Source organism: Vulpes lagopus, chromosome 19 (assembly GCF_018345385.1).
Source record: "Vulpes lagopus strain Blue_001 chromosome 19, ASM1834538v1, whole genome shotgun sequence".
Taxonomy (NCBI): Eukaryota; Metazoa; Chordata; class Mammalia; order Carnivora; family Canidae; genus Vulpes; species Vulpes lagopus.
The window spans coordinates 20204062-20219416 of record NC_054842.1 but is presented as its reverse complement, the minus strand read 5'-3'; the positions used below and the strand labels follow the sequence as shown (position 1 = coordinate 20219416).

Below are 15355 nucleotides of genomic sequence, written 5' to 3'. Positions count from 1 at the left end.
TTACATCTCTCATTTTTAGAACACTTTGTTATTTTGGTAAATGAGAATTATATATCATTTAAAATTGTCATCATTGATTTGATTCATTTTTTCCTCCGTATGAAGAGCATGAGTTAATAGTCTGCCCCTTTACTGACATAAGATACTGTTTCAAAAATTACTTTAACTTGTCTAAATCTTGAGGACTGGCCTTAATAAATTATGGTATATCTATAAGCAAGTATATTTATAGCTAATAAAAGTCAGGATTCAGAGGAATACTTAATGACAAAGGAAAATGTTCATGATATGTCATTAAGCATTAAAAGCTGGTTAAAAAATGGTACGTCCGTCTAGTATGATCCCAAGTTTGTAAAAAATAGATACATACAGAAAAAAGACTGAAATAGTGTAAAGATATTAACACTGCTTATCTTTGGATGATGGAAATACAAATGATTTCTAAAAATTTTTTTTGTTGAACTTTCGGGAAATTTTCCATTTTGTACATGAACATGGAAGGCTTTTACAATGCGAGAAAGTAACTTTAGTAAAATTATTTAGACTTTTTTTCTCTTTGCCTTCCTCGGATATAAGACTCGGTTCTCTTGCTATTAAACATAGAACTGACCTACAGAGAAAATTCAGTGAGATCACTAGATTGCTGCCCATCTTTTTCTAGATCACTAGATTGGATGCAAACCAGGGAGATGGGTCAGTCCCTGTGTTTTTTCTCCTACTAGGTTCCAGCCTATCAGAAGGTCCCTGATTGACATTGAGCACAAACATCCAAGTATGGAGTCTGGGTCCAGACCCTGTTAGATCCAGGTACAGGGGTGCATACATCTAACTAGGACCCATCCTTGTGGAACTGGTGGGACCCTGTGGTTCCAAAGAGAAGTTCAGGAAGGCATGAGAGATCTGCATGAAGAAGTCTTCTAAGTACTTAGAGGAGGATCAGGGCCCCAGCCAAACAAAGTGGGATTCTCTGAAGGGCTCAAGTCCCAGAGGGATGTGTTACCAAGCCGAGTGATTAAATAGAACATCCAGTTGGCAATTAAGATAAACCAGGCCTAAAGGAGGCCAGTCAAGAACAGCGACTTAGGGGACTGTCCAGGTGCAATCAAGGAAGGGAAGAAAAAATGCACATTCCCTGAGTGTCCACTAGGTGGCAGGCCCTTTCCTACACTAAGAGCTTAAGTGCATTCTCAGGCATTTTCTGATACTCAGGTTTTTAAGAATCCTCCTGTGGGCTGGTTAAAAAACACAGATTTTGATCCACTTTTCAAAGCTTCCAGTTCAGCAGTCTGAGGTGAGGCCTGAGATTCTGCATTTCTAACAAGCTCCCGATGAGGCTAGTGCCACTGGCTGGTGCACTTCGAAGACCACCAAATACATCATCCCAGACTCTGGGAGAGAAGGAGGTGGGCAGGTAGGATGTGGTCCTTGTGCCTGAGCAATCAGTTCAAATCGTGACAAAAACTCCAGGGAGGTGTAGTGTAGAGATAGGAGAGTGGCTTGGGGTCATTTGATGCTGGTTGGAAACAGCTTCTAGAACTCGAGCAGACTGGAATTATGGGTTCTACAGCAGAATGTCAGGTCTCCAGAGCTCTCATTCCAGATAAATGTGCTCCCAGTTAATTTCCTTAGAATGACCATAGCAGACAGAAATATAGGTATATGCAGATTAAAATGAAAGCTGTCTTCAGACCCAGATTGAAAAACAAAACATGAAATTTGTACCAAAAATAAGCCAGAAGGAAAACAATAATTCTATAAAGCATACATCAGTGATTCTCAAATTATTTGAACTGAAGGACCATTTAAAAACATATCTGGTCCATTATAGTGTAGTACATGGTTCTTTTGCATGAGACTTTTTTATAGCTCTGTCCATGCATTACTGACCAGGCAAGTTGGACAACTCTCGACTGGTCCAGACCCTGTTCAGTGAGGTGAGCCCACTGATCATGCATGGGAATGTCAGTGGTTAATGACAAATTGCTATAAAAGTTTCTAAAGCTTACTCTTAGTTTCTGTATTTGCATCAATAAAGAGGAACAGAGCATCTGGGTGGCTCAGTAGGTTAAGCATCTGCCTTTGGCTCAGGTCATGATCCCAGGGTCCTGGGATCAAGTCCCCTATCAGGCTCCCTGCTCTGTGGGGAGCCTGCTTCTCTCTTTCCCTCTGCCTGCCACTTCCCCTGCTTGTGTTCTCTCACTCTCCGTCAGATAAATAAATAAAATCTTTTAAAGAATAGAGAGGAATAATAGCAATTAGTAGGAGGGTCCCCAACCACAAACCACACTTCGAGGTGTGCTGATCGGCTAGATGACTGACCTGACAGATGGGCTCACTGTGGAACTTTGAGAAAGCAATTTGTTCTTTTGGTTCTTGCACTGCAGATCCTTAACTTTTTGTATCCTTCAGGGCTATTTGGTTCTTATCAATTCAATTGGGGTCCTTGAAATGGGACTAGTTGGATGTACTTTTGGCCTTAATGCTATTGCTTCATGCTAGACATCAAGGGTGTTGTCCTGCACAGGGTAGGCACTTAATAAACACTTATGGGGTGCATGCATGGATGGCAGCCCAGGAGTGAGATATCAAGCATACTTAGGGGTTGGACAGAGATAGCCAGGAAGTAAATGGGCATCAAAATGGAACTCTCCTCACAGTGATTTTATACGGGTGGCAAACAGGCAGAGCAGATGGAGAAGAACCAACTTGAAAAAGAAAAAAGTAACTAATTGAGTTGTTTCTCTGGCCTCCCTGGTGCCTCACTAAGTACAGGTGTCCATTGTGAATGAGTAAGATTCAGTTCATAAGGTTCATGGGCCATGACAACTTAGGCTTTCCCATGACATTTTCATGTTGAACCAAGCCACTGCCATCCATTCATGCTAAGATGAACCCTGATGGTTACTTAGAAACTACTGAAGAGTTTTCCTTAGTTGTTTTTCTTTTAATACTAGAATCTTGAGAAAGGACCTTAATATAATAATTTAATTATATTTTCTTATTGAACAGTTCTCTGACTTTAAGCAAAGGAGAACTTAATGAACGCAGAATGGATTATCAACTCTAATCCCCACCCCCTTCAAATGTCATGCCCTACCTTGCACTCACCTGGCCTAATCTCCTTCTCCGTTCCTTATCAGACACACAGTGCAGCACCAGGAATTTATGTGATTTAATGATGCATAGCTAATTATACTGATCCCAGTTATAATGATAGCTGCTATGTAGAGAGCACTTAGGACAGGTACTATGCTAAATGCATGCTTAAATATATTATCTTATTTAATTCCATCAATAGTCACATAAGTTTGCTCAAGGGACAGAGTGGAAGGATTAGGATTCTAGCCCAAACCTGTGGTTTTAACTACTGTACTACATTCAAGGTCTTGGATCCAAATAGAGACTGTTTCCTTTTGCTTTTAAGGTATAACAACAAAGTGAGAAGTATACAGGATTAGGAACTCTGGGTACCCAAGGCCAAGATTTCTTGTAAATGATAGACATAGACAGATCCTATGAATGAATGAATGAACATGGGTACCAACTGTGAATGAATCAAATTTAGTTTGTGAGTTTTTTAGATCATGAAGACACTACAGTTTCATGTTGGTATTTCACTATAAACCAAGGACTGACATGGTTTTGATGCCAGCTCATAAAATCTGAAGATACAATCTGGTTACAAATTCTAAGACTAACTCTCAATTATATCTCAAACAAATTTGCACACATATACACCACACACACAAACATACTTATATGGGGACACTTTAAAAAAACTTATTTTGTTCTTTTTCTAAATATCTTTTCAATTTCTCAAATCTTCCAAATAATATAGGTGAGAGGCAGTTCAAACACAAATCTCAAAGAAAACATGTATAGTTTTGACTGCACTCAAATCAGAACTCATGCTATTTTATTATTTTTTAGATAATTCTATTTTCAACTGACACAATCTATACACTCAACTTCTCAGGTCAATTGGCAGTTCTAAGGAGCTTTTGATATGTTTTCAGAAAAGCTAAAGGACCAGCACTTTTTCTGACAGATAAATATAAACGTGTTTACGTTCAAGTGAGAACAGTATGCAAAAGTCTCTCATGGCTCATATACAGGAGTCTTTACAAACTTTCAGTAATATATCTTGGTAAGTGACTGCCAGATTTCCAAAGACACAACTTAAAACTTTATCAGAGTCAAAATCTTTCAAGAAGAACCAAAAAGACCTTCTTTTCCCTACATGCTAAATTGAAAAAGAATGGAGAGTTTCATGAAGATGGACATTTTAAAGCACAAATGAATTTACAAAGCAAACATTTTGGGGAGCCCTAAGACAATAAAGCGATCAGCACAAAGACATCTGTCAGGGTGGAGGCAACCTGAGGTAAAGACCAGTTAAATCTAATGCAATCAGGAACTTAGACCAGTTTAACACTTTTTTTACGAGGTGACAACCTCCTAACACCATAATCTTGCCTTTCAGGAAGATGACACAAGGATTTAATGAGTAAAAGAAAACAACTTAAAACCTTTCTTTTGAATGTGAATTGTCTATTTGGGTTAGAGGTAGTCTTTGAGATCCCATTAGCTACCGGGCACAATTGGGATCTCAAAGTAAATAAATGCACATACACGCGTGCGCACGCACACACACAGGTTTCAAAGCAAGTAGTTACAGAACAAGAGCAGTGTCTGTTTCTCCTCAGATTCAAAAACAGAGTTAAAGCCAAAACCAACAACCCTTCTGCTAATTAGAGAAATAAAAATGTCTTCTCCCCGAGTGTCCAACGCAACACGAAACTGAAATTAACTGCTTTCCTTTGGGACTCATTTATTTATGTTCAAAAGAAGACATGGGGATAAAGAGACCTTGCAACGGAACAGTTGGGGAAAACACATGGACACCATACATTGCAATAAACGGAGCTGAGCACACAGTTACAATAGAGACTTCTTTCTCTCTCGCTCTCTCTCTCTTTTTTTTTTTTTTTTGCTGGTCGAAACACTTGATATTATGGTCTAATAAAAATTGGGTTACCTTTGCATTTCTTCTCTTCGGTTTGGAAGGTCTGGGCACTTGGAACACTTTGATCGTTCACATCGTCATGGTCCAGATGGAATATCGAGCTAGTCCAAGTGGCCTGAATGAGATGTGGTGACGACTGTTCATTTTTCAACGTGCTACGCCTCTCCGCATGGTTCTTCCTATGTAGGCAGGCTTCAGACATTCCTACTAGCTTCCAGTCGTGTTCTTGGTCTGGACAGTGCTTTGGTTTGTCCCAGGCTGGAAGGCCATTTTCTGGAGGGTTGAAAAACATGAGATGACGAGCTGTTGGCATTGTCAAGATTCTGTTGAGATGCAGTTTTTGGAAGGCAAGTTGTTTCTCAATTCTTTGGGGCTGACAGTATTCACATGCACCTCCACTTGACGGCAGTGATAAGATGCAGAATTTGTCAGCCTTGGGCATTTAGCCACCACAGTTGGATTGCCTGTCGGAGTAATCAACACATTCCCCCTTATTTTTAGTGCCTAGAAAGACATTAGTTCCTCCATGGAGAGGCTGTACTTTCGCCAGCCGGGCTTCCACAGCAATGGCCCAAAGGCAAGTTTACACCAATTTATGTTACTGCTTAGACGATCGTTTGAGGTCTTGGGGGTCAGGGCTGGTCGTGAACACTTTTCAGATCCTTAGGACATAAAAAATCCAGGATTCAGCCTTGTTTGACTTGGGTTTTATCACAGGCTGACCTGAGGGGCACCCTGTTACTTAAGTGGGACATGCTCACGTGGTTCCTCAGGGAGTGACAACTCAGTCCTCCCCACAACCTTCTACTCCTGACAAAAAGAGACTGGATCTTCGAAAAGAAATTTGTAAATGGTTTCAATGTAGTTCCAAATTGGCAATGAGATCCAGTGAAGGAAAGCAGACAGTGCTTTAGTTGTGGGGCAAATCAGCAGCCCTAATGATAGAATGAGAAGCTCTGAATCTCTTTGGATGAGATATAGTCAGTGAATTATTCATGTATAATGTGTTGTTTTTTTTCTATTTAATTTATGGGGACTTGCACATCTACCCTCTAGAAAATGGGAAAAAGTGGAATAATATAATGCAAACTTTCTTACACTAACCTTCCCTGGTGGCAAACTTTACTTCCTTAATTATCTTTACTGTACATGGATATAAGGTAGAGAGCAAAAATGAGCAGGCTAATGCATATATTTGTATACGCATATACATTAAAAAACATAATCCATCTGGTCATCCATATTTCTAGAAATTCTTAGGCTACTGTCTGTCAAAATGAGAAAAATACAATATAAATAGAGTTCTACTTTTAAAGTGATCATATACAGTGATTGAAAGACTATAATTTAGTTGTGAATTTTCCTTTCTACTGAAATTAACAAAAGAGCAAAGATATCCATATTAGAGAGACAGTCCATCCCGATCTGTGCAGAGTATTGGGAATTTGAAGCTGCCTTTCCAACATTTAAAATGAATTTTAAGTTACTTAATGCAAGGGCTCAAAATGCTTTATGTTTCCATCAGTACCCTCTGTAAATAACCACTGTCTTTAGTTGGTGTTGGCTAAGGATGGTTTCTCTAAAAGTGTGATCTATTCTCAGTCATTTGAAGGTTGAATTTGCCTTATGAGTCTTCAGGTTACCATGTGGAAATTCTCATACACATATACTCTCCTTCTACTCCAGGAGGAGACTGTGAACAATGACTACAAAGTAATAATCAACTATGATTTCTTTGTCACAGTAAATGGAAATGCTGTGGCTTGAAATAACATGGACAATAAGTAATAAATCCATACCAAAAAATTCTATAATGTGACAGCTCTGGGATACAACAATTGATCTTATTCAGAGAAGAGCCCCCAAAATTCACCCTATGCAAATGGCTATGCTAGTTCTTTCTTTTCAGAGATTATATGGCATTATTCACTGCATGGTGAATCAAAAACTCTGGTCTCAACCACACCTAGCTACTGGTGCAGTTATGGGCACCTATCCTCCCTATCCATTAAAAAAAAAACCCAACAGATTAAAACCTTGGGAGATTGTGTTGCACTTCAAATTAAACACAACTATGTAGAATCCTTTCAGGTTTATTATACATTAGGTTTTGAAGTTTTCATGAGCTAAATATAAAGCTACAGAATGCAAGAGTAAGTTCTGGGTCTAAAGAGATTCATTTGGTTTCTACAGACATGAAAAGCCTTCTGACCCATGTATGTTTCTATGATATCTATATTTTCAGGGACTTACTAAATCCTCAGTAAATAGTATCCTATAAAGCTCCATTTTAAGTAACATTACAAAATCACACTATTTTGTAGAGCCTCCAACATTTGATTTTTCTGCAGAAATTCTTAATGTTTGATATTAATTTCCCTGATTGAAAAGAAATTAAGAAGTATCGCCAAAATGGACAGTAAATGCTCCCCAGCAAAGGGAACTAGTGGTCATGCTTGGATGAGAGTTGTGGAAAGGGACTCTACCCAAGGGGACATTTCTCCTTTAAGCACAGCCTATTAAAGTTTGTTCAGCATGTCCCCTGGGCCAACAAAAGCAGAGATTTCTTCTAAGCAAGGGAGGTTATGTTTAGGGTGAGGCAAGGGATAGGATTGCCTTCCATTTTCCTCAGAAAAGAAGTTGAGATGGTTTAAGGAAAGGGCTTCATTCATGAAGGAGGCATTTACAGGCTCGTAATTACCCTCTGTAATTCCATTCATGATAATGATATTCAGTTGCTTAATTGGCAGGTTTATTGGTTGGGGCACTGCTGGGAAACCTGGGGACTGTGAAGTCTTGGCTGGGTCATGGGAAAGCTCAAAAGGATTTTATTTAATGAGGATTCTTGATTCTTATCCTTCCAAGAATAGGGAGTCACATTCAATTTCTATTCCATTCCCAAGGAGGGATAAGATACCCACTATACTGAGCTCCTTAAATTCTTCCTATTGAGAATGCTGTTGTTGGTGAGAGCTGTAAGTTACCTCCACATGTTTTTGCTTAGCAGTACTGGTTTTCAAGGGTATCCTGCTATTTCTATGTCTAATGCTTGTATCCTTTGGTTCTCTCCAAACTCAAACCAATGAAGTATTTCTTTGTAGAGAGATTGTAATATCAAAAGATTAAGTCAGTGATTCCCAAACTTTGGTGATTGACAATTACCTGAGTACTACTGTTACTAAAGAACACAGAAGACCAGGCCTATGGAAGTGGGATGGGGTCAGGGCATTTGTATATTTACTAAGTTCTCCAGATGATTCTGATACCCAAGAGAGACTGAGATCCACAGGGTTAAGAAAATTGAAGGTAGGAAAACAAATTACTGGCAGGTTTCAGGTAAAGGTATAGTGTCCTTCTTAGACTCTAATGTTACCCAGCCTTGGAGTAAATTTACTTTAGAATTAAACAATTCATCAATGTTTTGGGATCAACTGTATGAAGATTTAAAAGTCAGATAATATGAAGGTGCCTGGGTGACTCAGCCGTTGAGCATCTGCCTTCGGCTCAGGTTGTGAGCCCGGGATCTGGGATTGAGTCCTGCATCAGGCTCTCTGCATGGAGCCTGCTTCTCCCTCTGCCTATGTCTCTGATTCTCTCTCTCTTTGCGCCTTTCATGGATAAATAAATAAATCTTTAAAAAAATAAAAGTAAGATATTATGAAAAGATGCTCAACATCATATTCATCAGGGAAATGCAAATCAAAACCACAATGGGATATCACCTCACATTTGTCAGAATGGCTGAATAAAAAACACAAGAAACAAAAGGTGTTGGCGAGGATGCAAAGAAAAAGTAACACTCATGCACTGCTAGTGGGAATATGAATTGGTGCAGCCACTGTGGAAAACAGTTGTAGATTCTTCAAAAAATTAAAAATAGAAATATCATATGATCCAGTAATTCCCTTACTGGGTACTTACTAAAAAAAACCCCACAAACACTTATTAGAAAAGATATATGGACAATATACTACCTACAATAGCCAAGATATGGAAGCAGCCTAAGTGTTCATTGATAGATGAATGAATAAAGAAGTGGTGTACACACACACACACACACACACACACACACACACGGGAATATTACACAGCCATAAAAGGGATGAGAGCTTGCCATTTGCAGTAACACAGATGGACCTAGAGGGCATTATGCTAAGTGAAATAAGTCAGACTGAGAAAGAAAAATACCATATGATTTCACTTATGTGTAAAATCTAAAAAACAAAATGAATGAACAAACAAAAAAAGAGACACATAAATAGAGAGAGCAAACTGATGGTTACCAGAAGAGAGGAGGGTGTGGTTTGGGTAAAATGGCTGAAGGCGAGATACAGGCTTCTGGTTATGGAATGAATAAGTCACGGGGAAAAAAGGTACAGCATAGGGAATATAGTCAATGGTGTTGCAATAGCATTGTATGGTGACAGATAGTAGCTATAGTTGTGGTGAGCAGAGCAGAACACACATATCTGTCAAATCACTATGTTGTACACCTGAAACTAATGTAACATTGTGTGTCAACTGTATTTCAATAAAAATGTCAGATATTGGAGTGCCTGGGTGGCTCAGTGGTTGAGAATCTGCCTTTGGGCCAGGTCGTGATCCCGGGGTGCTGGAAGCGAGTTCTGCATCAGCTTCCCCACAGGGAACCTGCCTCTTCCTCTGCCTATGTCTCTGCCTCTCTCTGTGTCTCTCATGAATAAATAAATAAAATCTCTAAAAAAATGTCAGATATTAACTGAGTGTTATGTAGATTGTGGGTATGGGTGTAAATAAACATTCACCTACAAAGTCTGCTGTTCTGGACATAGTGTGCAGTCATAGAAATACGTTTTTTAAAATTTTAGAATTTTTATTTTTAAAAAAGATTTTATTTATTCCTTCATGAGAGACACAGAGAGAGAGGCACAGACATAGGCAGAGGGAGAAGCAGGCTCCATGCAGGGAGCCCAAAGTGGGACTCGATCCTGAGACTCCAGGATCACGTCCTGAGCCAAAGGCAGACACTCAACTGAGCCACCCAGGTGTCCCAAATACATCTTTTTAAAAAGGAGGATTCTACAAATGATCATACCTTGTTACTCACATGAAGTGTGAATCCTTTGCTCTTCAATGGATCCCAGCTAATACCTGGCTTTTAATACTCCATATTCTAGACATCAAGACAACCAATTTGTCAGTTATGATGCAAATTAATAACAAGTAAAATTAAGGAAAATAACTAGATAGGAACACGTGAACTGCTACTAAAATAACTAGACATACGCTGGCCTGTATTTCTCAAGAATTTAGAATCAGATGATTGAATTTGTGTTAGATGATTATAATTCTTTTGGCTTTGAATGACACAACCCTGGTCTATAAAGCTATTCTGAAAAAAGAAACAAACCTAAATCTCATTAACATAATTACATGGAGCCCATCTCTGGAAATTATATTAAATATGATAGGAAAGAAATGTGTCCATCAAAAAAGAGAGAATTGTATGAAAATATTCAAGTATTTCAGGACACAAAAGCAAGCTGATACCTTAGAAAAGAACTAAGGCAAAGGAAATAGGATTATGACAGAGTGGTCAGAGAGGGTCAGTTGAGGGGGCTGGGATTTAATGGCACTCATTATAAGAGTGTTTAGTTTGTAATAAAGGCCATTAATATTAGACAGTGAGACCCCAAACCATACTCTGCATTGTGGGGATGTATATCCAATGTGCTTTGCAAGCCCAGGAAGTGTGTAGAATTATCACTATATAGCTCAGGCTATTAGCATGATGTCTTTAATTTCCATTCTAATTTTTTACTTGAGCCTGGAAGTTTTAGCTTTGCGTAATTCTCAGGCTATGTACATATCAACTGATTTTTATTTGTGGAGTCATATAGAATAGGAGACTAATGTTTGGCTGAGCATGTACTGAAGCCCAAGTACTGAACTAGACACTTTTATTTATCTTCATGAACAACCAACGAAGTCTAAAGTGATACACTGCTTGATTTATAGGAAACCTGAAGTCCAGAGAAGCACTTCATCTGCTCTTTCATACCTTTTGTGCTGTTAACAGATGTATTATTATCTGCCTTAGTTTGGTGAGTAGCCATTAGCCTATTAATAGCTATCATTTTATCAGTTCTTTGAAAGTTCTTTATCAACTATGTTTTTTATCCTGTTATTTTCAATTACTCATTTATATCCACAACTGGTCTGCCTGCTTTCACTCTGAGCCACCTACACCCATCGTTCATTGAGCAGCCAGAGTGAGCTTTAAAAGTACACATCAGAACATTATCTCTCGGTGCTTAAAATCTTCTGATGACTTCCCATCAATATTGGAATGAGGGCTTGTGGCCTTACTGCAGCCTGAAATGCTCCAAGGGATTTATCCCTGAACCATCCCACCAAGCCTCTCTCCTGTGGCTCAGCCCCTTGTTCTCTGTCCTTTGGCTGTATGGGCTTCTAACATGTGACGCTCATTCCTACCACAGTGTCTTTGCAGAAGCTCCTCCCAGGACTTTGCGTCAAGTCCTCCTCTTGATGTACCAGGAACAATTACCAGGACCCAATCTCACATCCCCTTTTACAAGAAGATTGGATTTTCCCTTTTAAAGAACCTATCAGGGTTGCATTTCTCACAGAAGATAATCAAAAGTAAAAGTAAGGTTGGATTCCTGTACTGCCCTGGAAGAGGCTCTGTTTTAGAGGAGAGGGCAAGGTTGCAAATCTCAGTCTCACTCTTCCACATAGTGACTGAAGGGTCTAATTTTGAAAATCATTTCCTCTTTCTAAGCCTCTGTTCTTTTCATGTGTAAAGTGGCAATATAATGTTGCTCATGGGATTTCATCCTTTTGCAGCCTTCAAGGCCTAGATCACTATGTAAACTTTCTTGAACCATCCATCCACCCTCCAAACTTCCATTAACACTTTCCAGGTATCTCTCTCTGCCCATATGCTACTCCATACTTCATGATCTAATCATTTACATACATGTTTTATTTATTTATTTGGGTAACACAGTGCCTAGCATAATGCCCTAATTATTTATTATCTCCCAATAATCTGGTAGCTTTGCAAAGAGAAAATGATTTCCTAGGTACAGACTTACTGCCTATTTTCCCCTTTTTTGATTATATAGTTTAAATTTAAATGCACTTAATTAACATATAATGTATTATTAGTTTATGGGTAGAGGTCAGTGATTCATGCCATGTAATGAACATTGGGTCTTGTATAAGACTGCCCTCCTTTTTTTTTTTTTTTTAAGACTGCCCTCCTTAATGCCCATCACTCAGTTACCCCATCCATCCACCCCCTCCCCTCCAGTGACCCTGTTTATTTCTTATGACTGAGAGTCTCTTGTGGTTTGTCTCCCCTTCTGATTTCATCTTGTTTTATTTTTTTCCTTTCTTCCCCTATGATCCTCTGGTTTTGTTTCTTAAATTCCACATATGAGTGAGATCATATGATAATTGTCTTTCTGGCTGACTTATTTTGCTTAGTACAAAACCTTCTAGTTCCATATATCTTGTTGCAAACGGTAAGGTTTCATTTTTTTGATGGCTGAGTGGTATACCACATTATCTTTATCCATTCATCTATCGAAGAACATCTTGGCTCTTTCCATAGTTTGGATACTGTGGACATTGCCACTATAAACACTGGGGTGCAGGTACCCCTTTGGATCACTACATTTGTATCTTTGGGGAAAATACCCAGTAGTGCAATTGCTGGGTCATAGCGCAGCTCTATTTCAACTTTTTGAGAAACTTTTATACTGTTTTCCACAGTGGCTGCACAGCTTGCATTCCCACCAATAGTGTAAGAGGATTCCCCTTTCTCCACATCCTTGCCAACATCTGTTGTTCCCTGACTTCTTAATTTTAGTCATTCTGACTGGTGTGAGGTAGTATCTTATTATGGTTTTGACTTGTATTTCCCTGATACTGAATGATGTTGAGCATTTTTTCACGGGTCTATTGTCTATGCCTATTTTCTTATCTAAAAGCCACTGTTAAGTCATAAAGAGGACTCAAAACTTTGAAGACCAATTCAACACAGATTTTCTACTACCAGTAGTATCTTCTTAAAACTGCAAGAGAAAATGAAAACTGTTTTGCTTTTTAGAGGCAGCATAGCATAAGAAGAAGGACAAACAGTGTATGTTCTCATTCATTTGGGGAATATAAATAATAGTGAAAGGGAATATAAGGGAAGGGAGAAGAAATGTGTGGGAAATATCAGGAAGGGAGACAGAACATAAAGACTCCTAACTCTGGGAAATGAACTAGGGGTGGTGGAAGGGGAGGAGGGCGGGGGGTGGGGGGGAATGGGTGACGGGCACTGAGGGGGACACTTGACGGGATGAGCACTGGGTGTTTTTCTGTATGTTGGTAAATTGAACACCAATAAAAATTAATTTATTAAAAAAAAAAGAATTTGGGCTCTGCCAGTCAAGGTTCAAATTCTGGCTTTGGCATTTATCAGCTGTGTAACTTTGGGCAAACTGCTCTACCTCTTTGGATCTCCCTCCTGAATATTGATAATACTTGTCTCTATCTCCTCTGCAAGGCAAGAACTCACCAAGTTTTCCTTGTATTATGTCAGTGGTATCTATACTCTTTCCCCTCCTCTATTGGACTCTGATCAACTTATTCATCTTTCAGTTCTCACAGCTCCAGGCACAGTGCCTTAACATGACGGGACCTGAATATATATTACTTGGAAACAACTGAACATAATATAGACAGACCAAAATACTCCGCAAGCTAAACAGAACACGCATGGACTTTCATCTATCTAGGAATTTCTATGCACTGAGCAATAACGTGCTCTACATGAGACCCAGTTGGCCAGAAGTGGTTAGCATCCCCATTCTGTAACAAAAGACAGTTTGGCCATAACCAGATGCTGCTGCACAGCCTTAGATGTGTTCTGTGCACAGAGATGGCAGAAAGGGAAGCTAGATGACTCTATTTGTCCCAGTCCTCTCAGACTAGGTAAACTCACCATTTTCGCTGTGGCATTTTTATTTCATGAAATACTTTGCCTAAATGACAAGTGTAGCTTGTTGTTTGCTGCCCAGACAAGTATCTGGTGAAGAGCTTCGCATGGGACACCAGACTGTGGCTGTGGATGTCCCAATGCCATCTTTTCAGGCCCTCTGACATAATAATATACTCTCATCATCTTGGACGGGTGTGCCAGTCACCAGAGGGCAGGCTGCTGGTTTGCTTTGTTGGTGCTCTTGGATCCTCTAGGGAGGCTTTGCTCTCCAAGAGTGGACTAAGCTGCAGTGCCTGGCTTGCCACTTCTAGTTCTGAAGGCCTTTGGGGGCAGCCTTAGCAGAAGCCATGGGACTTGTGAATTTGGAATATTTGGGCAAGGGAGGGAGATTTTTCCAAAATTAGAGAAAATTCAAATTATTGACTATTTCTAAAGGAAATTCACTATTACTACTTTCAAGAATTGTGAGGGAAGGGTTACAGGACTACTGAGTCTCAGTAGTAAACTAGAGTAAAAATTCCTTATAGCATTGGTGTTGAGATTACATGAGCTGACATTTATACAAGGTCTACTACTGAGCAGAAATACAGTAAGTTCTTGAAGTGTTGCCTTCTTCTTTTACACTGATAACTACAGAGAGCAAATCCACAGTTCTCAATGGGTAGAAAGGAACCTGGAGGATCCATTCTTATGCTCCCTCCTTTCCTCAACCTACACAAACATTTTGAAACACTCCCTCCCCGGCTCCAGCTCAGTTTGGTTCTAGCTACATGGCTGCCTTTATTCCAGTGATGAGTTCCTCTTTCTTTGGAAAACATTTATTATTTGTTCTAATAATGCTTAATCACATGTTGCTTCTGAGATCTTATTGATGTATGTTAGGATTCCTGATATGAAGACCCGGATGGTCCCTGACATTGTGACCAGCTACTGCTTTGGTATTCTCTACAACTTAAACCTGCAAAATGGAGTGGAATGTTCTGGTCACTGTGGGGCACAGGGGGCATGGGTCATAGCTGGGGAGCAGCCTTCTGGGTCACTGGCTTCTACAAGAATTGTGACTAAGGAGGATGAGAAAGGAAAGAAACTATATTATTATGTAATAAGGTACTTTATGTGCATAATAGTAGTAATAATAATATTGACAGCTAAGGTTTCCAACATAATAAGATTTCCACATAGTAATGTGCCAGCCTACCAGACTAAGCACCATAAATAAAAATCACTATTAGCTGAGCACCTAGTATGTGCCAGGTAGCATCCTAGGCATTTTTCATACATTATCTAACTTGCATTCTGAATACCAAGAGATGGGTATTGTGTCCATCATTTTA

At 39.4% G+C, this 15355-nt stretch overlaps 1 protein-coding gene across 21 annotated transcripts in view; it reads right to left on the bottom strand.

Moving 5' to 3' along the window:
• The window catches only part of THRB (thyroid hormone receptor beta), a 372691-nt gene that overhangs the window by 66229 nt on the left and 291107 nt on the right, over window positions 1-15355 (bottom strand). For 19 of the 21 annotated variants that reach the window (XM_041734410.1, XM_041734408.1, XM_041734416.1 and 16 more), the window contains one exon: window positions 5039-5299. The exons of 1 other annotated variant lie outside the window; for it this stretch is intronic. In XM_041734410.1, coding sequence (XP_041590344.1) covers window positions 5039-5299 — 261 coding nt within the window. Of the gene's footprint in view, window positions 1-5038; window positions 5300-10100; window positions 10147-15355 lie in introns of those variants that run through there. One more of the 21 variants, XM_041734417.1, reaches the window with a different exon arrangement.